Below are 23,414 nucleotides of genomic sequence, written 5' to 3' on the forward strand. Positions count from 1 at the left end.
TCTCTCTCTCTCTCTCTCTCTCTCTCTCTCTCTCTCTCTGTCTCTCTCTCTCTCTCCTTCCTCCCCCTCTCTCTCCCAGGTGAGGAAGGAGATGTGGCTGTTGTCCAGGTTCATCCAGTTCATGGAGGTGTTTGAGCAGAGGAGGATCCGCGTGGTCCTGGAGATCACTAACCTGGACCGATGTGCTCCTAAGAAGATTGTTGGGGTCCTGGATGCTATCAGTATACTGCTCTCTGATGAGGAGTCCCCCTTTATCTCTCTGCTGGCAGTCAACCCTGAGGTCCTGGTTCAACAGGTACATACTGTATTATCAGTCAACCCTGAGGTCCTGGTTCAACAGGTACATACTGTATTATCAGTCAACCCCCCTGAGGTCCTGGTTCAACAGGTACATATTGTATTATCAGTCAACCCTGAGGTCCTGGTTCAACAGGTACATCCTGTATTATCAGTCAACCCGGAGGTCCTTATTCAACAGGTACATACTGTATTATCAGTCAACCCTGAGGTCCTGGTTCAACAGGTACATACTGTATTATCAGTCAACCCTGAGGTCCTGGTTCAACAGGTACATATTGTATTATCAGTAAACCCTGAGGTCCTGGTTCAACAGGTACATACTGTATTATCAGTCAACCCTGAGGTCCTGGTTCAACAGGTACATATTGTATTACCAGTCAACCCTGAGGTCCTGGTTCAACAGGTACATATTGCATTATCAGTCAACCCCCCTGAGGTCCTGGTTCAACAGGTACATACTGTATTATCAGTCAACCCTGAGGTCCTGGTTCAACAGGTACATATTGTATTACCAGTCAACCCTGAGGTCCTGGTTCAACAGGTACATACTGTATTATCAGTAAACCCTGAGGTCCTGGTTCAACAGGTACATACTGTATTATCAGTCAACCCTGAGGTCCTGGTTCAACAGGTACATACTGAATTATCAGTCAACCCTGAGGTCCTGGTTCAACAGGTACATACTGTATTATCAGTCAACCCTGAGGTCTTGGTTCAACAGGTACATATTGTATTATCATTCAACCCCCCTGAGGTCCTGGTTCAACAGGTACATATTGTATTATCAGTCAACCCCCCTGAGGCCCTGGTTCAACAGGTAGACTAAGACCCCCAGGCTCACACCTCCATCCCAGACCAGTAGGTTCACACCTCCATCCCAGACCCCCAGGCTCACACCTCCATCCCAGACCCCCAGGTTCACACCTCCATCCCAGACCCACAGGTTCACACCTCCACCCCAGACCCCCAGGCTCACACCTCCATCCCAGAACCCCAGGTTCACACCTCCATCCCAGACCCACAGGTTCACACCTCCACCCCAGACCCCCAGGCTCACACCTCCATCCCAGACCCCCAGGCTCACACCTCCATCCCAGACCCCCAGGTTCACACCTCCATCCCAGACCCCCAGGCTCACACCTCCATCCCAGACCCCCAGGTTCACACCTCCATCCCAGACCCCCAGGCTCACACCTCCATCCCAGACCCCCAGGCTCACACCTCCATCCCAGACCCCCAGGCTCACACCTCCATCCCAGACCCCCAGGTTCACACCTCCATCCCAGACCCCCAGGCTCACACCTCCATCCCAGACCCCCAGGCTCACACCTCCATCCCAGACCCCCAGGCTCACACCTCCATCCCAGACCCCCAGGCTCACACCTCCATCCCAGACCCCCAGGCTCACACCTCCATCCCAGACCCCCAGGCTCACACCTCCATCCCAGACCCCCAGGCTCACACCTCCATCCCAGACCCCCAGGCTCACACCTCCATCCCAGACCCCCAGGCTCACACCTCCATCCCAGACCCCCAGGCTCACACCTCCATCCCAGACCCCCAGGCTCACACCTCCATCCCAGACCCCCAGGTTCACACCTCCATCCCAGACCCCCAGGTTCACACCTCCATCCCAGACCCCCCAGGTTCACACCTCCATCCCAGACCCCCAGGTTCACACCTCCATCCCAGACCCCCAGGTTCACACCTCCATCCCAGACCCCCAGGTTCACACCTCCATCCCAGACCCCCAGGTTCACACCTCCATCACAGACCCCCAGGTTCACACCTCCATCCCAGACCCCCAGGTTCACACCTCCATCCCAGACCAGCAGGTTCACACCTCCATCCCAGACCCCCAGGTTCACACCTCCATCCCAGACCAGCAGGTTCACACCTCCATCCCAGACCCCCAGGTTCACACCTCCATCCCAGACCCCCAGGTTCACACCTCCATCCCAGACCCCCAGGCTCACACCTCCATCCCAGACCCCCAGGTTCACACCTCCATCCCAGACCAGCAGGTTCACACCTCCATCCCAGACCCCCAGGCTCACACCTCCATCCCAGACCCCCAGGTTCACACCTCCATCCCAGACCCCCAGGTTCACACCTCCATCCCAGACCCCCAGGCTCACACCTCCATCCCAGACCCCCAGGTTCACACCTCCATCCCAGACCCCCAGGCTCACACCTCCATCCCAGACCCCCAGGTTCACACCTCCATCCCAGACCAGCAGGTTCACACCTCCATCCCAGACCCCCAGGTTCACACCTCCATCCCAGACCCCCAGGTTCACACCTCCATCCCAGACCAGCAGGTTCACACCTCCATCCCAGACCCCCAGGTTCACACCTCCATCCCAGACCCCCAGGCTCACACCTCCATCCCAGACCCCCAGGTTCACACCTCCATCCCAGACCCCCAGGCTCACACCTCCATCCCAGACCCCCAGGTTCACACCTCCATCCCAGACTACTGTCTGTATTATTGTTTTGCCACTTGGTCTTAAATTGTGCCAATTAGTTTTTCTCGGCTCCCAATGCTATTTCAATATTTCAATAATTGTGTCAATAATGGCGGATTGATTGATTTCCACGTTTTTTGTATAGTTTTTTTTCAAGATGAGTGATGAGAAGAGAATCCTCCAGCCCATTGGGTATCTCACTACACCCCATATGTCCCCATATGTCTTAAAATATGCAGACAGATTTATACAGTTTTAATCAACAACAGCGCTCACAGAATTAAGCCCTGTGGAAGACGCTAAATTACAGTGTTGAGTTCAGTACTAAACAGAAAAAGGTTGGACACACCTACTCATTCAAGGGTTTTTCTTAATTTGTACTACCAGTCAAAAGTGCCAAGAGTGTGCAAAGCTGTCATCAAGGCAAAGGGTGGCTACTTTGAAGAATCTCAAATATAAAATATACAGTGAGGGAACAAAGTATTTGATCCCCTGCTGATTTTGTACGTTTGCCCACTGACAAAGACATGATCAGTCTATCATTTTAATGGTAGGTTTATTTGAACAGTGAGAGACAGAATAACAACAAAAAAATCCAGAAAAAAGCATGTCAAAAATGTTATAAATTGATTTGCATTTTAATGAGGGAAATAATTATTTGACCCCTCTGCAAAACATGACTTAGTACTTGGTGGCAAAACCCTTGTTGGCAATCACAGAGGTCAGACGTTTCTTGTAGTTGGCCACCAGGATTGCATACATCTCAGGAGGGATTTTGTTCCACTCCTCTTTGCAGATCTTCTCCAAGTCATTAAGGTTTCGAAGCTGAGATTTGGCAACTCGAACCTTCAGCTCCCTCCACATATTTTCTATGGGATTAAGGTCTGGAGACTGGCTAGGCCACTCTAGGACCTTAATGTGCTTCTTCTTGAGCCACTCCTTTGTTGCCTTGGCCGTGTGTTTTGGGTCATTGTCATGCTGGAATACCCATCCACGACCCATTTTCAATGCCCTGGCTGAGGGAAGGAGGTTCTCACCCAAGATTTGACGGTACATGGCCCCGTCCATCGTCCCTTTGATGCGGTGAAGTTGTCCTGTCCCCTTAGCAGAAAAACACCCCCAAAGCATAATGTTTCCACCTCCATGTTTGACGGTGGAGATGGTGTTCTTGGGGTCATAGGCAGCATTCCTCCTCCTCCAAACACGGCGAGTTGAGTTGATGCCAAAGAGCTCAATTTTGGTCTAATCTGACCACAACACTTTCACCCAGTTCTCCTCTGAATCATTCAGATGTTCATTGGCAAACTTCAGACGGCCCTGTATATGTACTTTCTTGAGCAGGGGGACCTTGCGGGCGCTGCAGGATTTCAGTCCTTCACGGCGTAGTGTGTTACCAATTGTTTTCTTGGTGACTATTGTCCCAGCTGCCTTGAGATCATTGACAAGATCCTCCTGTGTAGTTCTGGGCTGATTCCTCACCATTCTCATGATCATTGCAACTCCACGAGGTGAGATCTTGCATGGAGCCCCAGGCCGAGGGAGATTGACAGTTATTTTGTGTTTCTTCCATTTGCAAAAATTCGCACCAACTGTTGTCACCTTCTCACCAAGCTGCTTGGCGATGGTCTTGTAGCCCATTCCAGCCTTGTGTAGGTCTACAATCTTGTCCCCTGACATCCTTGGAGAGCTCTTTGGTCTTGGCCATGGTGGAGAGTTTGAAATACTTATTTCCCTCATTAAAATGCAAATCAATTTATAACATTTTTTACATGCGTTTTTCTGGATTTTTTTGTTGTTATTCTGTCTCTCACTGTTCAAATAAACCTACCATTAAAATTATAGACTGATCATTTCTTTGTCAGTGGGAAAACTTACAAAATCAGCAGGGGATCAAATACTTTTTTCCCTCACTGTATGTGGATTATTTTTAACACGTTTTTTGGTTACTACATGATTCTATATGTGGTATTTCATAGTTTTGATGTCTTCACTATTATTCTACAATGTAGAAAATAGTAAAAATTAAGAAAAACCCTCCAGTCCTCCAGTACCCCCAACAGTGTTTCCCAACTCCAGTCCTCCAACAGTGGTTCCCAACTCCAGTCCTCCAGTCCCCCCATCAGTGGTTCCCAACTCCAGTCCTCCAGTACCTCCAACAGCGGTTCCCAACTCCAGTCCTCCAGTACCTCCAACAGTGGTTCCATACTCCAGTCCTCCAGTCCCCCCAACAGTGGTTACCGACTCCAGTCCTCCAGTACCCCCAACAGTGGTTACCGACTCCATTCCTCCAGTCCCCCCATCAGCGGTTCCCAACTCCAGTCCTCCAGTACCACCAACAGCGGTTCCCAACTCCAGTCCTCCAGTACCCCCAACAGTGGTTCCCAAATCCAGTCCCCCCATCAGTGGTTCCCAACTTCAGTCCTCCAGTACCCCCAACAGTGGTTCCCAACTTCAGTCCTCCAGTCCTGCAACAGTGATTCCCAACTCCAGTCCCGCAACAGTGGTTCCCAACTCCAGTCCTCCAGTACCCGCAACAGTGGTTCCCAACTCCAGTCCTCCAGTACCACCAACAGCGGTTCCCAACTCCAGTCCTCCAGTACCCCCAACAGTGGTTACCGACTCCAGTCCTCCAGTACATCCAACAGTGGTTCCCGACTCGAGTCCTCCAGTACCCCCAACAGTGGTTCCCAAATTCAGTCCCCCCATCAGTGGTTCCCAACTCCAGTCCTCCAGTACCCCCAACAGTGGTTCCCAACTCCAGTCCTCCAGTACCCCCAACAGTGGTTCCCAAATTCAGTCCCCCCATCAGTGGTTCCCAACACCAGTCCTCCAGTACCCCCATCAGTGGTTCCCAACTCCAGTCCTCCAGTACCCCCAACAGTGGTTCCCAAATTCAGTCCCCCCATCAGTGGTTCCCAACTCCAGTCCTCCAGTACCCCCAACAGTGGTTCCCAAATTCAGTCCCCCCATCAGTGGTTCCCAACTGCAGTCCTCCAGTACCCCCAACAGTGGGTCCCTCCCGTCCTCCAGTACCCCCAACAGTGGTTCCCTCCCGTCCTCCAGTACCCCCAACAGTGGTTCCCTCCAGTCCTCCAGTACCCCCAACAGTGGTTCCCTCCAGTCCTCCAGTCCTCCAGTACCCCCAACAGTGGTTCCCTCCAGTCCTCCAGTCCCCCCATCAGTGGTTCCCAACTCCAGTCCTCCAGTACCCCCAACAGTGGTTCCCTCCAGTCCTCCAGTCCTCCAGTACCCCCAACAGTGGTTCCCTCCAGTCCTCCAGTACCCCCAACAGTGGTTCCCAACTCCAGTCCTCCAGTCCCCCCAACAGTGGTTCCCTACTCCAGTCCTCCAGTCCCCCCATCAGTGGTTCCCAACTCCAGTCCTCCAGTACCCCCAACAGTGGTTCCCTCCAGTCCTCCAGTACCTCCCGTCCTCCAGTACCCCCAACAGTGGTTCCCTCCAGTCCTCCAGTCCCCCCAACAGTGGTTCCCTCCAGTCCTCCAGTCCCCCCAACAGTGGTTCCCTCCAGTCCTCCAGTACCCCCAACAGTGGTTCCCTCCAGTCCTCCAGTCCCCCCAACAGTGGTTCCCTCCAGTCCTCCAGTACCCCCAACAGTGGTTCCCTCCAGTCCTCCAGTCCTCCAGTCCCCCCAACAGTGGTTCCCTCCTGTCCTCCAGTACCCCCAACAGTGGTTCCCTCCAGTCCTCCAGTACCTCCCGTCCTCCAGTACCCCCAACAGTGGTTCCCTCCAGTCCTCCAGTCCCCCCAACAGTGGTTCCCTCCAGTCCTCCAGTACCCCCAACAGTGGTTCCCTCCAGTCCTCCAGTCCCCCAACAGTGGTTCCCTCCAGTCCTCCAGTCCCCCAACAGTGGTTCTCTCCAGTCCTCCAGTCCCCCCAACAGTGGTTCCCTCCAGTCCTCCAGTACCCCCAACAGTGGTTCCCTCCAGTCCTCCAGTCCTCCAGTCCCCCCAACAGTGGTTCCCTCCAGTCCTCCAGTCCCCCCAACAGTGGTTCCCTCCAGTCCTCCAGTCCCCCCATCAGTGGTTCCCTCCAGTCCTCCAGTACCCCCAACAGTGGTTCCCTCCAGTCCTCCAGTCCTCCAGTCCTCCAGTCCCCCAACAGTGGTTCCCTCCAGTCCTCCAGTCCCCCAACAGTGGTTCCCTCCAGTCCTCCAGTCCCCCAACAGTGGTTCCCTCCAGTCCTCCAGTACCCCCAACAGTGGTTCCCTCCAGTCCTCCAGTCCTCCAGTACCCCCAACAGTGGTTCCCTCCAGTCCTCCAGTCCTCCAACAGTGGTTCCCTCCAGTCCTCCAGTACCCCCAACAGTGGTTCCCTCCAGTCCTCCAGTCCTCCAGTACCCCCAACAGTGGTTCCCTCCAGTCCTCCAGTACCCCCAACAGTGGTTCCCAACTCCAGTCCTCCAGTACCCCCAACAGTGGTTCCCAACTCCAGTCCTCCAGTACCCCCAACAGTGGTTCCCTACTCCAGTCCTCCAGTCCTCCAGTACCCCCAACAGTGGTTCCCTCCAGTCCTCCAGTCCTCCAGTACCCCCAACAGTGGTTCCCTCCAGTCCTCCAGTACCCCTGTTACGGATACAGGTATCCTGTGTTTTTGTGTTTGACGGTAGTTCATGGTTGTTGTGTCATTTTTGGTTCTCACTGTTCCCTGCCACACTTATAATTTACATGAATTTATGTTACGGGTCTCATGTCCATCCACCCTAGATGTTTAGAGCCACGGGGTTCGTAACATAAAGTGGGGGCTCATCCGGGATACTATCTATCCCATGATACTCATGTAAATTAGTCAGTGTCTGGTTCAGTGTTGAGCTTGGCAGCTGTAACTACCTGTTTTTTTTTGTGTGTTCAGTAGTCGACGGCTCGTGTTGCTAGTAGGATGGCTACTTTTGAGTTGGAGGCATTTTTGGAAAACCCTACGTGGGTGTTTTTTTAGAATTGCCGTAGAGTGGATCTACAGGTTTTGGCTGACCACTTTTCTGTACCCATACCGAGGGGTTTAGTGAAAGCAGAAGTTAGGGAAGTAGTGCTAGCGATATTGTTAAACGAGCGAGTGCTTGAGTTACCGCCGCCTGAGTCTGCTGCTCCTGTAGGGGATGTGGTTGCTGTTCCTGTAAGCCCATCAGTGTCTGAGGACGAGGCTAAGGCTCCAGCCACATTGCCCCGTTATGACCCACTCTCCCCACTGACTGACAGTGATGCCAGGATCGATGTCCGCTCGACACGGCTCCAAATGGAGGCGGAAGAGCGGGCACAAATCAGGCAAGACAAGCTGGAGATGCGTAAGCTAGAGGCAGAACAGGAGACGCGTAAGCTAGAGGCAGAACTGGAGACGCGTAAGATGGAAATGGAGATGCGTAAGATGGAACTGGAGGTGCGTAAAATGGAACTAGAGGCAGAAACAGCGAGGTTAGTCTCTGCTAATACTATGCCTGCTAGTGAGCCATCCTCACCAGACAGGTACCAGGCAGATCACCTTGGTACCTGTGTTCAGGGAGTCAGAGGTTGATTCCTATTTCAGTGTGTTTGAACGTATAGCGGTAGCATTGAAATGGCCCGACGAGGTATGGTGCCTATTACTTCAGTGTAAACTAACAGGTAAAGCTCAAGAGGTTCTGGCAGCGCTACCTCTTGAAGACAGTTTGAATTATGAAGTGGTCAAAGCTACTGTTCTTCGTGCCTATGAGCTTGTTCCTGAGGCATATCGACAAAGATTTAGGTCTCATAAAAAGTCTCCTACTCAGACTTATGTGGAGTTTGCTAGAGACAAAGGAAATCTGTTTGACAAATGGCACAGTGCTAGTAAAGTAACTGATTTTAACTCTCTACGGGAGTTAATCTTGTTAGAAGAGTTTAAAAATTGCTTACCCGAACGCATTGTAGTTTATCTGAACGAACAGAAAGTATCCTCACTGTCGGAAGCGTCTGTATTGGCAGACGAGTTTGTGTTGACGCATAAGAGCGTGTTTTCGGCTCGTACGGAGAGCAGGGCTGCGGAGTTGCTAACTTTTAGTCCTAGTCGACCAGCAGTACATCCAGCGCGCCCAAAAGATGTGCATCACTGTTTCTATTGTCATAAGGTGGGACATATGGTTAATGATTGCTTTTTGCTTAAACGCAAACCGGGGATGCCTCAGCACACCAGGCCACCAACGGGTGTTGGGCTGATTCGTACGGTTGTAAGGCCGGAATCAAGACAGAAGCCTCATAGTGAATGTGGTTTGAAAGTCCCTGTCCCAGATCACAGCTATGAACCGTTCATTTTTGAGGGGTTTGTTTCTATATCAGATGATGAAGCGTCTCAGCGTCCAGTTAGAATCCTCAGAGATACTGGTGCGGCGCAGTCGTTCATACTAGCTGATGTGTTGCCCTTGTCTAATAATACATATTGTGGTTCCAGTGTGTTAGTACAAGGAATTGAAATGGGTTTCGTCCCAGTGCCAGTGCACTTTGTGAACGTACACTCTGAGTTAGTCAGTGGATTGTTCAGAGTTGGGGTACGTCCAATGTTGCCAGTAAAAGGTGTGACATTTATAATGGGCAACGATATTGCCGGAGGAAAGGTGATACCCGTATTGGAGGTAATGGATAAAAGTGACCAGTCTCTCTCCGAGGAGCTGGCACAGGGTTATCCAGATGTGTTCCCCGCTTGTGCTGTCACACGTGCTCAAGCACGACAAGTGGGTGAAGTGGTAGATTTGTCAGACACGATTCTATTCAGAGAGACTTTTTCCATATGTGAGTATGGACACGGTGGTGTCCTGTGTGTTGTGTACTCACTAAGTTGTTGGTTACCCTATTGGTAACTTTATTAGAATCTATTTCTTTACCTGAGTGTGGATACTGTTGTATCCTGTGTGGTGTGTACTTATATAATTGCTGATTACCCTGTTTGGTAGCTTTGTGTGTTTCTGGGAAAAGGGGAGTTTAAGCTAGTTGCCCTTGGGCGTACATTACCCGTAGGAAGAACTCTGTCTATAAACACTAGTGAGACCTGAGCGGACCACCCACTGTATTTTTGTATGGTAGCAGTAGCCTAGCGGTTCTTGAGGCAGGCAAGATCAGTTTAGGGGTTTTACACTATTGTTTCATTTCTTGGGTCCTGCTCAGCCCTTTTTCCCAAACCCTTACCGTGTGTTCAGAAATAAACACTTTGTGTTTGACGGTAGTTCATGGTTGTTGTGTCATTTTTGGTTCTCACTGTTCCCTGCCACACTTATAATTTACATGAATTTATGTTACGGGTCTCATGTCCATCCACCCTAGATGTTTAGAGCCACGGGGTTCGTAACATAAAGTGGTGGCTCATCCGGGATCTGAACCCGGGACCTCTCACACCCGAAGCGAGAATCATACCCCTAGACAACATTACCCCGGAGGAAAGGTAATACCCATATTGGAGGTAAGTGACCAGTCTCTCTCCGAGGAGCTGGCACAGGGTTATCCAGATGTGTTCCCCGCTTGTGCTGTCACACGTGCTCAAGCACGACAAGTGGGTGAAGTGGTAGATTTGTCAGACACGATTCTATTCAGAGAGTGTGACCCAGAGGATAGTTCGGGTGCTACCTCTGGTAAGCTGGTGCAGTCTGACCAACAGCCCAGAGAAAGGAAGAAGGATGTGGAACTTGTTGCTGAGGCAATACAGTTACCAGTTACTCGTGAGCAGCTGATCGCTAACCAACAGGTTGACATTAGCCTGGCTAAATGTTTTTCTAGTGTTGTCTCAGAGGACGAGCTAAAGAAGAAAAACATGGCATACTTCATTGATGGTAATCTCCTCATGCGTAAATGGACATCCCATGTTGACGCTGGCGGAGATTGGAATGCTGTTTACCAAATAGTGATTCCTACAGCCTTTCGACCAAATGTTTTATCCTCGCTCATGATCACCAGTGGTCCGGACATCTGGGAGTCACCAAGACTTATGATCGTGTTTTGCGACATTTCTTTTGGCCTGGCTTAAAACAAGATGTGGCTCAGTTCTGTCGGACTTGCCACACCTGTCAAGTAGTTGGGAAACCGAACCAGGTTATTTCCCCCGCGCCTCTTTGTCCCATACCGGCCATAGGTGAACCATTCGAACATGTGATGGTTGATTGTGTTGGACCATTACCGAAAACAAAATCTGGTAACCAGTTTATGTTGACAATTATGTGTGTGGCCGCCAGGTACCCAGAGGCCATTCCTCTGCGAAAAGGGGTTGGATAATGTGTTTCAGAAATAAACACTTTGTGTTTGACGGTAGTTCATGGTTGTTGGGTCATTTTTGGTTCTCACTGTTCCCTGCCGCACTTATAATTTACATGAATTTATGTTACGGGTCTCATGTCCATCCACCCTAGATGTTTACAGCCACGGGGTTCGTAACAACCCCCAACAGTGGTTCCCAACTCCAGTCCTCCAGTCCCCCCAACAGTGGTTCCCTACTCCAGTCCTCCAGTCCCCCCATCAGTGGTTCCCAACTCCAGTCCTCCAGTACCCCCAACAGTGGTTCCCTCCAGTCCTCCAGTACCTCCCGTCCTCCAGTACCCCCAACAGTGGTTCCCTCCAGTCCTCCAGTCCCCCAACAGTGGTTCCCTCCAGTCCTCCAGTCCCCCAACAGTGGTTCCCTCCAGTCCTCCAGTACCCCCCAACAGTGGTTCCCTCCAGTCCTCCAGTCCCCCAACAGTGGTTCCCTCCAGTCCTCCAGTACCCCCAACAGTGGTTCCCTCCAGTCCTCCAGTCCTCCAGTCCCCCAACAGTGGTTCCCTCCTGTCCTCCAGTACCCCCAACAGTGGTTCCCTCCAGTCCTCCAGTACCTCCCGTCCTCCAGTACCCCCAACAGTGGTTTCCTCCAGTCCTCCAGTCCCCCCAACAGTGGTTCCCTCCAGTCCTCCAGTACCCCCAACAGTGGTTCCCTCCAGTCCTCCAGTCCCCCAACAGTGGTTCCCTCCAGTCCTCCAGTCCCCCAACAGTGGTTCCCTCCAGTCCTCCAGTCCCCCAACAGTGGTTCCCTCCAGTCCTCCAGTACCCCCCAACAGTGGTTCCCTCCAGTCCTCCAGTCCTCCAGTCCTCCAGTCCCCCAACAGTGGTTCCCTCCAGTCCTCCAGTCCCCCAACAGTGGTTCCCTACAGTCCTCCAGTCCCCCCATCAGTGGTTCCCTCCAGTCCTCCAGTACCCCCAACAGTGGTTCCCTCCAGTCCTCCAGTCCTCCAGTCCTCCAGTCCCCCCAACAGTGGTTCCCTCCAGTCCTCCAGTCCCCCAACAGTGGTTCCCTCCAGTCCTCCAGTCCCCCAACAGTGGTTCCCTCCAGTCCTCCAGTACCCCCAACAGTGGTTCCCTCCAGTCCTCCAGTCCTCCAGTCCTCCAGTACCCCCAACAGTGGTTCCCTCCAGTCCTCCAGTCCTCCAACAGTGGTTCCCTCCAGTCCTCCAGTACCCCCAACAGTGGTTCCCTCCAGTCCTCCAGTCCTCCAGTACCCCCAACAGTGGTTCCCTCCAGTCCTCCAGTACCCCCAACAGTGGTTCCCAACTCCAGTCCTCCAGTACCCCCAACAGTGGTTCCCAACTCCAGTCCTCCAGTCCCCCCATCAGTGGTTCCCAACTCCAGTCCTCCAGTACCCCCAACAGTGGTTCCCTCCAGTCCTCCAGTCCTCCAGTACCCCCAACAGTGGTTCCCTCCAGTCCTCCAGTACCTCCCGTCCTCCAGTACCCCCAACAGTGGTTCCCTCCAGTCCTCCAGTCCCCCAACAGTGGTTCCCTCCAGTCCTCCAGTCCCCCAACAGTGGTTCCCTCCAGTCCTCCAGTACCCCCAACAGTGGTTCCCTCCAGTCCTCCAGTACCCCCAACAGTGGTTCCCTCCAGTCCTCCAGTCCCCCAACAGTGGTTCCTTCCAGTCCTCCAGTCCCCCCAACAGTGGTTCCCTCCAGTCCTCCAGTCCCCCCAACAGTGGTTCCCTCCAGTCCTCCAGTCCCCCCAACAGTGGTTCCCTCCAGTCCTCCAGTACCCCCAACAGTGGTTCCCTCCAGTCCTCCAGTCCTCCAGTCCTCCAGTCCCCCCAACAGTGGTTCCCTCCAGTCCTCCAGTCCCCCCAACAGTGGTTCCCTCCAGTCCTCCAGTACCCCCAACAGTGGTTCCCTCCAGTCCTCCAGTCCTCCAACAGTGGTTCCCTCCAGTCCTCCAGTACCCCCAACAGTGGTTCCCTCCAGTCCTCCAGTCCTCCAGTCCTCCAGTCCCCCCATCAGTGGTTCCCTCCAGTCCTCCAGTCCCCCCAACAGTGGTTCCCTCCAGTCCTCCAGTACCCCCAACAGTGGTTCCCTCCAGGCCTCCAGTCCTCCAGTCCTCCAGTACCCCCAACAGTGGTTCCCTCCAGTCCTCCAGTCCCCCCAACAGTGGTTCCCTCCAGTCCTCCAGTACCCCCCAACAGTGGTTCCCTCCAGTCCTCCAGTCCTCCAACAGTGGTTCCCTCCAGTCCTCCAGTACCCCCAACAGTGGTTCCCTCCAGTCCTCCAGTCCTCCAGTCCTCCAGTACCCCCAACAGTGGTTCCCTCCAGTCCTCCAGTACTCCCAACAGTGGTTCCCTCCAGTCCTCCAGTACCCCCAACAGTGGTTCCCTCCAGTCCTCCAGTCCTCCAGTACCCCCAACAGTGGTTCCCTCCAGTCCTCCATTACCCCCAACAGTGGTTCCCTCCAGTCCTCCAGTCCTCCAACAGTGGTTCCCTCCAGTCCTCCAGTACCCCCAACAGTGGTTCCCTCCAGTCCTCCAGTCCTCCAACAGTGGTTCCCTCCAGTCCTCCAGTACCCCCAACAGTGGTTCCCTCCAGTCCTCCAGTCCTCCAGTCCTCCAGTACCCCCAACAGTGGTTCCCTCCAGTCCTCCAGTCCCCCAACAGTGGTTCCCTCCAGTCCTCCAGTACCCCCAACAGTGGTTCTCTCCAGTCCTCCAGTACCCCCAACAGTGGTTCCCTCCAGTCCTCCAGTCCTCCAGTCCTCCAGTACCCCCAACAGTGGTTCCCTCCAGTCCTCCAGTCCCCCAACAGTGGTTCCCTCCAGTCCTCCAGTACCCCCAACAGTGGTTCTCTCCAGTCCTCCAGTACCCCCAACAGTGGTTCCCTCCAGTCCTCCAGTACCCCCAACAGTGGTTCTCTCCAGTCCTCCAGTACCCCCAACAGTGGTTCCCTCCAGTCCTCCAGTCCCCCAACAGTGGTTCCCTCCAGTCCTCCAGTACCCCCAACAGTGGTTCTCTCCAGTCCTCCAGTACCCCCAACAGTGGTTCCCTCCAGTCCTCCAGTCCCCCATCAGTGGTTCCCTCCAGTCCTCCAGTCCCCCATCAGTGGTTCCCTCCAGTCCTCCAGTCCCCCCATCAGTGGTTCCCTCCAGTCCTCCAGTCCCCCCAACAGTGGTTCCCTCCAGTCCTCCAGTCCCCCCAACAGTGGTTCCCTCCAGTCCTCCAGTACCCCCAACAGTGGTTCCCTACTCCAGTCCTCCAGTCCCCCCATCAGTGGTTCCCTCCAGTCCTCCAGTCCCCCCATTAGTGGTTCCCTCCAGTCCTCCAGTCCCCCCATCAGTGGTTCCCTCCAGTCCTCCAGTCCCCCCAACAGTGGTTCCCTCCAGTCCTCCAGTCCCCCCAACAGTGGTTCCCTCCAGTCCTCCAGTACCCCCAACAGTGGTTCCCTACTCCAGTCCTCCAGTCCCCCCATCAGTGGTTCCCTCCAGTCCTCCAGTCCCCCCAACAGTGGTTCCCTCCAGTCCTCCAGTCCTCCAACAGTGGTTCCCTCCAGTCCTCCAGTACCCCCAACAGTGGTTCCCTCCAGTCCTCCAGTCCTCCAACAGTGGTTCCCTCCAGTCCTCCAGTACCCCCAACAGTGGTTCCCTCCAGTCCTCCAGTCCTCCAGTCCTCCAGTACCCCCAACAGTGGTTCCCTCCAGTCCTCCAGTCCCCCCAACAGTGGTTCCCTCCAGTCCTCCAGTACCCCCAACAGTGGTTCTCTCCAGTCCTCCAGTACCCCCAACAGTGGTTCCCTCCAGTCCTCCAGTCCTCCAGTCCTCCAGTACCCCCAACAGTGGTTCCCTCCAGTCCTCCAGTCCCCCCAACAGTGGTTCCCTCCAGTCCTCCAGTACCCCCAACAGTGGTTCTCTCCAGTCCTCCAGTACCCCCAACAGTGGTTCCCTCCAGTCCTCCAGTACCCCCAACAGTGGTTCTCTCCAGTCCTCCAGTACCCCCAACAGTGGTTCCCTCCAGTCCTCCAGTCCCCCCAACAGTGGTTCCCTCCAGTCCTCCAGTACCCCCAACAGTGGTTCTCTCCAGTCCTCCAGTACCCCCAACAGTGGTTCCCTCCAGTCCTCCAGTCCCCCCATCAGTGGTTCCCTCCAGTCCTCCAGTCCCCCCATCAGTGGTTCCCTCCAGTCCTCCAGTCCCCCCATCAGTGGTTCCCTCCAGTCCTCCAGTCCCCCCAACAGTGGTTCCCTCCAGTCCTCCAGTCCCCCCAACAGTGGTTCCCTCCAGTCCTCCAGTACCCCCAACAGTGGTTCCCTACTCCAGTCCTCCAGTCCCCCATCAGTGGTTCCCTCCAGTCCTCCAGTCCCCCATCAGTGGTTCCCTCCAGTCCTCCAGTCCCCCATCAGTGGTTCCCTCCAGTCCTCCAGTCCCCCAACAGTGGTTCCCTCCAGTCCTCCAGTCCCCCAACAGTGGTTCCCTCCAGTCCTCCAGTACCCCCAACAGTGGTTCCCTACTCCAGTCCTCCAGTCCCCCCATCAGTGGTTCCCTCCAGTCCTCCAGTCCCCCCAACAGTGGTTCCCTCCAGTCCTCCAGTCCTCCAACAGTGGTTCCCTCCAGTCCTCCAGTCCTCCAGTCCTCCAGTCCTCCAGGGCTACACACTAGAGGGAAAAGTCTGGTCTTGAGAAAAGCCTTAGAGCTGAAACATTGACTATTTAAAAGATTTACAGTGGAAGAATGTGAATCAATATCTTTATAATAGAAATGATTTCCAGTGTTAGAATGTGAACAGGGCAATAATAGCTTGCTTTCATTATTAACTAACACAGTTAGTTTCTGTCCAACAGGTGAACTATGCAGACGGGTGCTTCAGTAAAGAAGACAGAGCCTATGCCTTCTTGAACCGCATCGTGACCCTGGCCTTCACCATACCGCCGCTCTGCCACGCCTCCAAGCACAGGGTCTTCTATATGAAATGGATACATGCTGCCATCCATACTCTGTAATGCTTCCAAACGGTGTAATAAAAACTATTCTCTCTCTGTCTCTGTCTCTGTCTCTCTCCCTCTCTCTCTGTCTCTCTCGCAAGGTGTTCTACAATATCGTTAGAGGCCAATCAGAGATCACGGAAGAAGTCAAGGGTCAGGGGTCAAAGGGGATCGAGCTGGACCTGGGCAACCAAGAGACATCCCTCTCCTGTATCGAGAGCGCCCCCCTCCAAACAAAGGAGACATCAAGTATTCTGAAGGAGACCAGTATTCCTTTGATAGACAACCACATCGAGGAGGCGTACGTGGCGTTTGCGCTGAGTGAGGATGAGGTGGACAAGGCAATAGAATCTGCGTTGGAGAGCATCCTGTCCAGCAGCAGAGGGAAACTCCACCACTACATCTCTGATGACACCATGTCCATGAGACGGGTCATCAACTCCATTAGGGTGACCGTGGTGCTCATGGAGGCTCTGAAGACGGAGCTGCCCCCGCCAGAGAACAGCGCTGCCTGGGTACTGGAACACCCCTCTTAATGTTGGAGAGAGAGAGGGAGGGAGGGAGAAAGGGAGGGAGGGAGGGAGGGGAGGAAGAAAGAGGGAGGGAGGGAGGGGAGGAAGAAAGAGGGAGGGAGGGAGGGAGGGAGAATGAGAGAGGGAGGGAAGAGAGAGAAAGGGAGTAATAAAAATGATATGTTTAGAAAAACAGAAGTTGGTTGGGGCATCTGATATCGTTTGTTGAACTTTACTGAAAGCATTGTGGGGATAGCTACATGCATTGTTTTTCACTGGCTCTGTAGCTCAACCACTGCCTGAGTAAAACATGCAATGGAATTCTGAGTGTCAGTCTGTAGTGTAATGAAAACACGGACTGGATTAACAGTTATGTTCACTACATTACAGGTCGTTCTGGCCAACCATTGGCCCTGTCGTCTCAGCTGGATCCTACAGTGTCTGGAGGACGAGCAGCAGAGAGCGGAGATCGATGTCGGGACGGCAACGCTCGTCGACGGGTCCAAGACGCTGTGGGAGGTCTGCTAAATGGCATATATTATATTATTATTATTACATTATATATTATTAATACATTATTATATATATTATAATAGGTGTTCAGCGACTCGAGGATGGAGCTTCACATGATGAGCGAGGAGATCAAAGACCTGCTGGAGCAGGACGGAGATCCAGAGATGTTCGAAATGTTCCTCAAGGTGTGCCAGATTTGAACCAGCGACCTGTGTGTGTGTGTGTGTGTGTGTGTGTGTCAGAATCGGCTGATGTGGATGTGGTGGAGGAGTCACACGCAGGACACAGAAGCTCAGTTTAACCAACTTTACTGATCACAAAACTAAACAGATCCTGGCCTCAACAATATAGGAGGCGGACTATGCGCAACAGTGCGCAAAACACAGGATATCCAAGGCGCACGAAAACAAATACAGTGCGACGACCGGAATATAACAAAATACAAAATGACGAGCCGCACCAGTAGACAGGCGAACAATAACACACAACACATGACTAACAAAACGAGAACTTATAGGAGACATAATCAACCAAAAAGAAAACAGGTGTACACAATCAGACAAAACCAAACAAACATCGAAAACATCAAACAGTGATAGCTAGTACTCCGGGGACGACGACCGCCGAAGCCTGCCCGAGCAAGGAGGAGGAGCAGCCTCGGCCGAAACCGTGACAGTACCCCCCCCTTGACGCGCGGCTCCAGCTGTGCGCCGACCCCGGCCTCGGGGACGACCAGGAGGACGCGGAGCAGGGCGCATAGGGTGTCCACGGTGGAACTCCGTCAGGAGAGACGGGTCTAGGATGTCTCTCCTCGGCACCCAGCACCGTTCCTCCGGACCGTACCCCTCCCACTCCACGAGATATTGTAGACACCCCATCCGACGTCTCGAATCCAAGATGGACCGAACTGTGTACGCCGGAGCCCCCTCGATGTCCAGTGGGGGCGGAGGAGTCTCTCTTATCTCATCGTCCTGGAGTGGACCAGCTACCACCGGCCTGAGAAGAGACACATGGAACGAGGGGTTAATACGATAATCATCAGGCAGTTGTAACCTGTAACACACCTCATTCAATCTTCTCAGGACTTTAAAAGGCCCCACAAACCGCCGACCCAGTTTCCGGCAGGGCAGGCGGAGGGGCAGGTTTCTGGTAGAGAGCCAGACTCGATCACCAGGTGCGTACACCGGCCCCTCACTGCGGTGGAGATCGGCGCACGCTTTCTGACGACGGATGGCCCGCTGCAAGTGGACGTGTGCAGCGTTCCACGTCTCCTCCGAGCGCCGCACCCACTCATCCACCGCAGGAGCCTCGATCTGGCTCTGCTGCCACGGTGCCAGAACCGGCTGGTAACCTAACACACATTGGAAAGGGGTTAGATTGGTTGAGGAGTGGCGGAGAGAGTTCTGGGCCATCTCGGCCCAGGGGACATACCTCGCCCACTCCTCCTGCCGGCCCTGGCAATACGATCTAAGAAACCTACCCACATCCTGGTTCACCCGTTCCACCTGCCCATTACTCTCCGGGTGGTAACCCGAGGTCAGGCTCACCGAGACCCCCAAACGCTCCATGAACGCCCTCCAGACTCTGGAGGTAAACTGGGGACCTCGATCAGACACTATATCCACCCCGTAGTGGGTGAATAGTGCTTCGGCGGTCTGTAGGGCAGTAGGAAGACCCGGCATTGGGAGCAGACGACAGGCCTTAGAGAACCGATCCACAACGACCAGTATAGTAGTATTCCCCTGCAAGGGGGGAAGGTCTGTGACGAAATCCACCGAGAGGTGAGACCATGGTCGTTGTGGAACGGGCAGGGGTTGTAACTTTCCCCTGGGCAGGTGTCTAGGCGCCTTACACTGGGCGCACACCGAGCAGGAGGAGACATAAACCCTCACATCCCTGGCTAACGTTGGCCACCAGTACTTAGCGCTAAGGCAGTGCACAGTCCGGCCAATACCAGGATGTCCAGAGGAGGGTGACGTGTGAGCCCAATATATCAGTCGATCCCAAACCTCGAGCGGAATGTACGTCCGACCCACCGGGCACTGTGGGGGACTAGGGTCGGTACGCAACGCCCGCTCGATTTCAGCATCGACCTCCCACACTACCGGTGCCACCAGACAAGACTCCGGCAGTATGGGAGTGGGCTCAACGGACCTCTCCTCCGTGTCATACCGCCGAGACAGTGCGTCTGCCTTACCGTTCTGGGACCCAGGGATGTACGTGATCTTAAATACGAACCGGGCTAAAAACATGTTCCACCGCAGCTGGCGAGGGTTCAATCTCCTAGCTGCCCGGATGTACTCCAGGTTACAGTGGTCAGTCAAAATGAGAAAAGGGTGTTGAGCCCCCTCAAGCCAATGCCTCCACACCTTTAGGGCCTGTACCACGGCTAACAGCTCCCTGTCCCCTATGTCATAAGCGGCTGAGCTTCTTGGAGTAAAAAGCACAGGGGCGGAGTTTAGGTGGTGTGCCGGACCGTTGCGAAAGTACGGCCCCAATACCGGCCTCTGACGCGTCAACCTCTACCTGAAATGGTAAAGCGGGATCCGGATGCGCCAGCACCGGAGCCGAAGTAAACAGGTCTTTCAGTCTCCCAAAAGCCCTGTCCGCCTCGGCTGACCACTGCAAACGCACCGGACCCCCTTCAACAGAGACGTTATGGGAGCTGCCACCTGTCCAAAACCCCGGATAAACCTCCGGTAGTAATTCGCAAACCCCAAAAACTGCTGCACCTCCTTCACAGTGGTTGGCGTTTGCCAATTACGCACGGCTGACACCCGGTCAACCTCCATCTTCACCCCTGACGCAGACAACTGATAACCCAAAAAGGAGATCGACTCCTGGAAAAACAGAAATTTCTCTGCCTTGACATACAGGTCGTGCTCCAACAGCCTCCTCAACACTCGGCGCACCAGGGCTATATGCTCGGCTCGGGTAGAAGAGTACACAAGAATGTCATCTATGTACACGACCACACCCTGCCCCTGCATGTCCCTGAAGATCTCATCCACGAAGGATTGGAAGACTGAAGGAGCGTTCATCAACCCGTATGGCATGACGAGATACTCGTAATGACCTGAGGTGGTACTAAACGCTGTCTTCCATTCATCGCCCTCTCTAATGCGCACCAAGTTGTATGCGCTCCTGAGATCTAGTTTTGTGAAGAAACGCGCCCCGTGCAATGACTCCGTCATAGTCGCAATCAGAGGGAGTGGATAACTGTATTTCACCGTGATCTGATTGAGACTACGGTAATCAATGCACGGGCGCAAACCTCCATCCTTCTTCTTCACAAAAAAGAAGCTCGAGGATGCAGGGGAAGTGGATGGCCGTATGTATCCTTGTCTCAGAGATTCGGCTATGTAAGTCTCCATAGCTCTCTTCTCCTCTTGAGACAGAGGATACACATGGCTCTGTGGAAGCGCTGCTCCTGCCTGGAGGTCTATCGCACAATCTCCCTGCCTATGGGGAGGCAACTGCGTCGCCCTCGATTTACTGAACACGATTGCCAAATCCTCATACTCGGGGGGAATGTGCAGTGCGGGCACCTGGTTTGGACTCTCCACCGAGGTCGCCCCCACGGAAACACCTAGACATCGCCCCACACACTGGGCAGACCACTCCTTAAGAGCCCTCTGTTGCCACGAAATAGAAGGATTATGGGTAATCAACCAGGGAAGCCCCAACACCACCGGATACGCAGGAGAGTCAATCAGATATAGCTGAATAGTTTCCTCATGACCCCCCTGCGTCCTCATCCTAAGTGGCGCGGTGACTTCCCTAATCAACCCCGATCCCAATGGACGGCTGTCTAAAGCATGGACAGGAAATGGGGCGTCGACAGGAAGAAGGGGAATTCCTAGTTTTAAACAAAAATGTCGATCAACAAAATTCCCAGCTGCGCCTGAATCTACTAGCGCCTTATGCTGGGAATGAGGTGCAACCTGTGGAAAATGTACAGGTAAACAGACGTGCACAACAGAGAGCTCTGGGTAAGTGGGACGCCTACTCACCTGGAATGACTCCCCAGTGCGTGGCCTGTTGTCCTCTCCCCTAGGAGACCCTCCCCAGCACCTAGCCGCAGTGTGCCCTCCTCGGGCTCCTCCTCCTCCTCTCTCTAGCGCCAGCACCTCCGAGCTCCATAGGGCTCGGCTCGGAGGTGCTGGAGGGTGGAATGGACGACCCCCACTCGGAACGTCCGCGGGTTGCCAGCAGGGTGTCAAGCCGGATGGACATGTCCACCAGCTGGTCAAAGGTGAGGTGGGCATCCCTGCAGGCCAACTCTCGACGGACGTCCTCCCGTAGACTACATCGGTAGTGGTCGATGAGGGCCCGCTCATTCCACCCTGCATCCGCCGCTAGAGTCCGGAACTCCAGGGCGAACTCCTGTGCGCTCCTCTTCCCCTGTCGGAGGTAGAATAGACGCTCCCCCGCCGCTTTCCCCTCAGGTGGATGGTCAAACACGGCCCTGAAGCGGCGGGAGAACTCTGCGTAGGTGATGGAAGCAGCGTCTATCCTCCTCCATTCGGCGTTGGCCCACTCCAACGCCTTGCCGGTGGGACAGGAGATGAGGGCGGAGACGCTCTCGTGTCCCGAGGGCGCCGGGTGTACGGTGGCCAGGTAGAGTTCCACCTGCAGGAGGAACCCCTGACACCCGGCAGCAGTGCCATCATACGCCCTCGGGAGCGAGAGCCGAATCCCACTGGGTTCCGGAACACCAATGGGAGGACTGACCGATGGTGATGGTAAGGTAGGCGGAGGCGTGGGTACCCCTCTGGTCTCCCATCGGTGCAGAGTGTTAATTACGTCCTGCAGGGCAGTCCTGAGTTGATGGATCCGATCGTCGATCCGGACGCGCTCCTCCAAAGACTCGGGTGCTGCTGCTGCTCCTGCTGACTCCATATGGTGTGTTATTCTGTCAGAATCGGCTGATGTGGATGTGGTGGAGGAGTCACACACAGGACACAGAAGCTCAGTTTAACCAACTTTACTGATCACAAAACTAAACAGATCCTGGCCTCAACAACATAGGAGGCGGACTATGCACAACAGTGCGCAAAACACAGGATATCCAAGGCACACGAAAACAAATACAGTGCGACGACCGGAATATAACTAAATACAAAATGACGAGCCGCACCAGTAGACAGGCGAACAATAACATACAACACATGACTAACAAAACGAGAACTTATAGGAGACATAATCAACCAAAAAGGAAACAGGTGTACACAATCAGACAAAACCAAACAAACATCGAAAACATCAAACGGTGATAGCTAGTACTCCGGGGACGACGACCGCCGAAGCCTGCCCGAGCAAGGAGGAGGAGCAGCCTCGGCCGAAACCGTGACAGTGTGTGTGTGTTTGTGTGTGCGTGCATCTCTCCGCGTCCCTCCAACACTCACCACACTTCCATCTTCCAATCCTCCAGGTGGATTTCCAGTTCATGGTGAGGGACGCGGAGAGGTTCAAGCTGACCACGGTCAACCTGGATCATTCTATCAGGAGGGAGCTGGCCCGGATCAGAGGGACCGCCGGGCTGAAGAATTCCGGGTGGGGGAGGAACCTGGCTCCTCTCAACATCAGGACTGTTATCAACATGACCTCTGAGGACGTCTGCAAAGAGGTAGGGGGTTGGCTGCATCCCACATAACCCTGGTCCCTATATAATGCCCTCCATTAGACCAGGGCTCATAGCCATTAAAGCTTCAGACCTCAGCTAAATACAATAAAGATGTTCAACTGAAATACATATCTTCTTCTTCTTTCTATGTTCTGCATCTTTCCAAATCCCCAAAAGCTGGCGAGCATGAACCTCCCTGAGAAGTACGCAGACATCGTCCGTAGCAATGACCTCACCGGCCAGGCGCTGGTCTTCGGTGATCCCGACGACCTCAAGCAGCTGCTCCAGATGACCTTCGGGGAGTGGACGACCTTCAGACTCCACTTCCTGGGTATCGGTGGAAGGCCCCGAGGTGGAGCCAAGGCCACGCCCCTAAAACCCAAACAACTGACCAATCAGCTGTCCAGACACACCCCCCAGTTCGGTCTCCACGGCCACGGGTCAACATTAAATCTGTCTTTCTCTTGAGGCCGTCGCGAGACGGATGAAATCGGATACATACACAAACGGATGATCTGTGAGAAGGGTCTGTGTATTGATGTACAGTGGGGAAAAAAAGTATTTAGTCAGCCACCAATTGTGCAAGTTCTCCCACTTAAAAAGATGAGAGAGGCCTGTAATTTTCGTCATAGGTACACGTCAACTATGACAGACAAAATGAGAAAAAAAAATCCAGAAAATCACATTGTATGATTTTTTATGAATTTATTGGCATATGATGGTGGAAAATAAGTATTTGGTCAATAACAAAAGTTTCTCAATACTTTGTTATATACCCTTTGTTGGCAATGACACAGGT

The 23,414-nt window shown here is 53.8% G+C and overlaps 1 protein-coding gene across 3 annotated transcripts in view; it reads left to right on the plus strand.

Annotated features, from left to right (window-relative positions):
- nkpd1 (NTPase, KAP family P-loop domain containing 1) overlaps positions 1 to 23,152 on the plus strand; it is a 56,751-nt gene extending 33,599 nt beyond the window's left edge. For all 3 annotated transcript variants that reach the window (XM_045214228.1, XM_045214227.1, XM_045214229.1), the window contains exons 7-13: positions 80 to 295; positions 15,824 to 15,937; positions 16,066 to 16,479; positions 16,867 to 16,995; positions 17,073 to 17,174; positions 22,424 to 22,618; positions 22,793 to 23,152. In XM_045214228.1, the coding sequence (XP_045070163.1) occupies positions 80 to 295; positions 15,824 to 15,937; positions 16,066 to 16,479; positions 16,867 to 16,995; positions 17,073 to 17,174; positions 22,424 to 22,618; positions 22,793 to 23,083 (1,461 nt within the window). In that variant the 3' untranslated portion in view covers positions 23,084 to 23,152. The remainder of the gene's footprint in view (positions 1 to 79; positions 296 to 15,823; positions 15,938 to 16,065; positions 16,480 to 16,866; positions 16,996 to 17,072; positions 17,175 to 22,423; positions 22,619 to 22,792) is intronic.
- Positions 23,153 to 23,414: the final 262 nt, after the last annotated feature.

Source organism: Coregonus clupeaformis, unplaced genomic scaffold (assembly GCF_020615455.1).
Source record: "Coregonus clupeaformis isolate EN_2021a unplaced genomic scaffold, ASM2061545v1 scaf0218, whole genome shotgun sequence".
NCBI classification, from domain to species: Eukaryota; Metazoa; Chordata; class Actinopteri; order Salmoniformes; family Salmonidae; genus Coregonus; species Coregonus clupeaformis.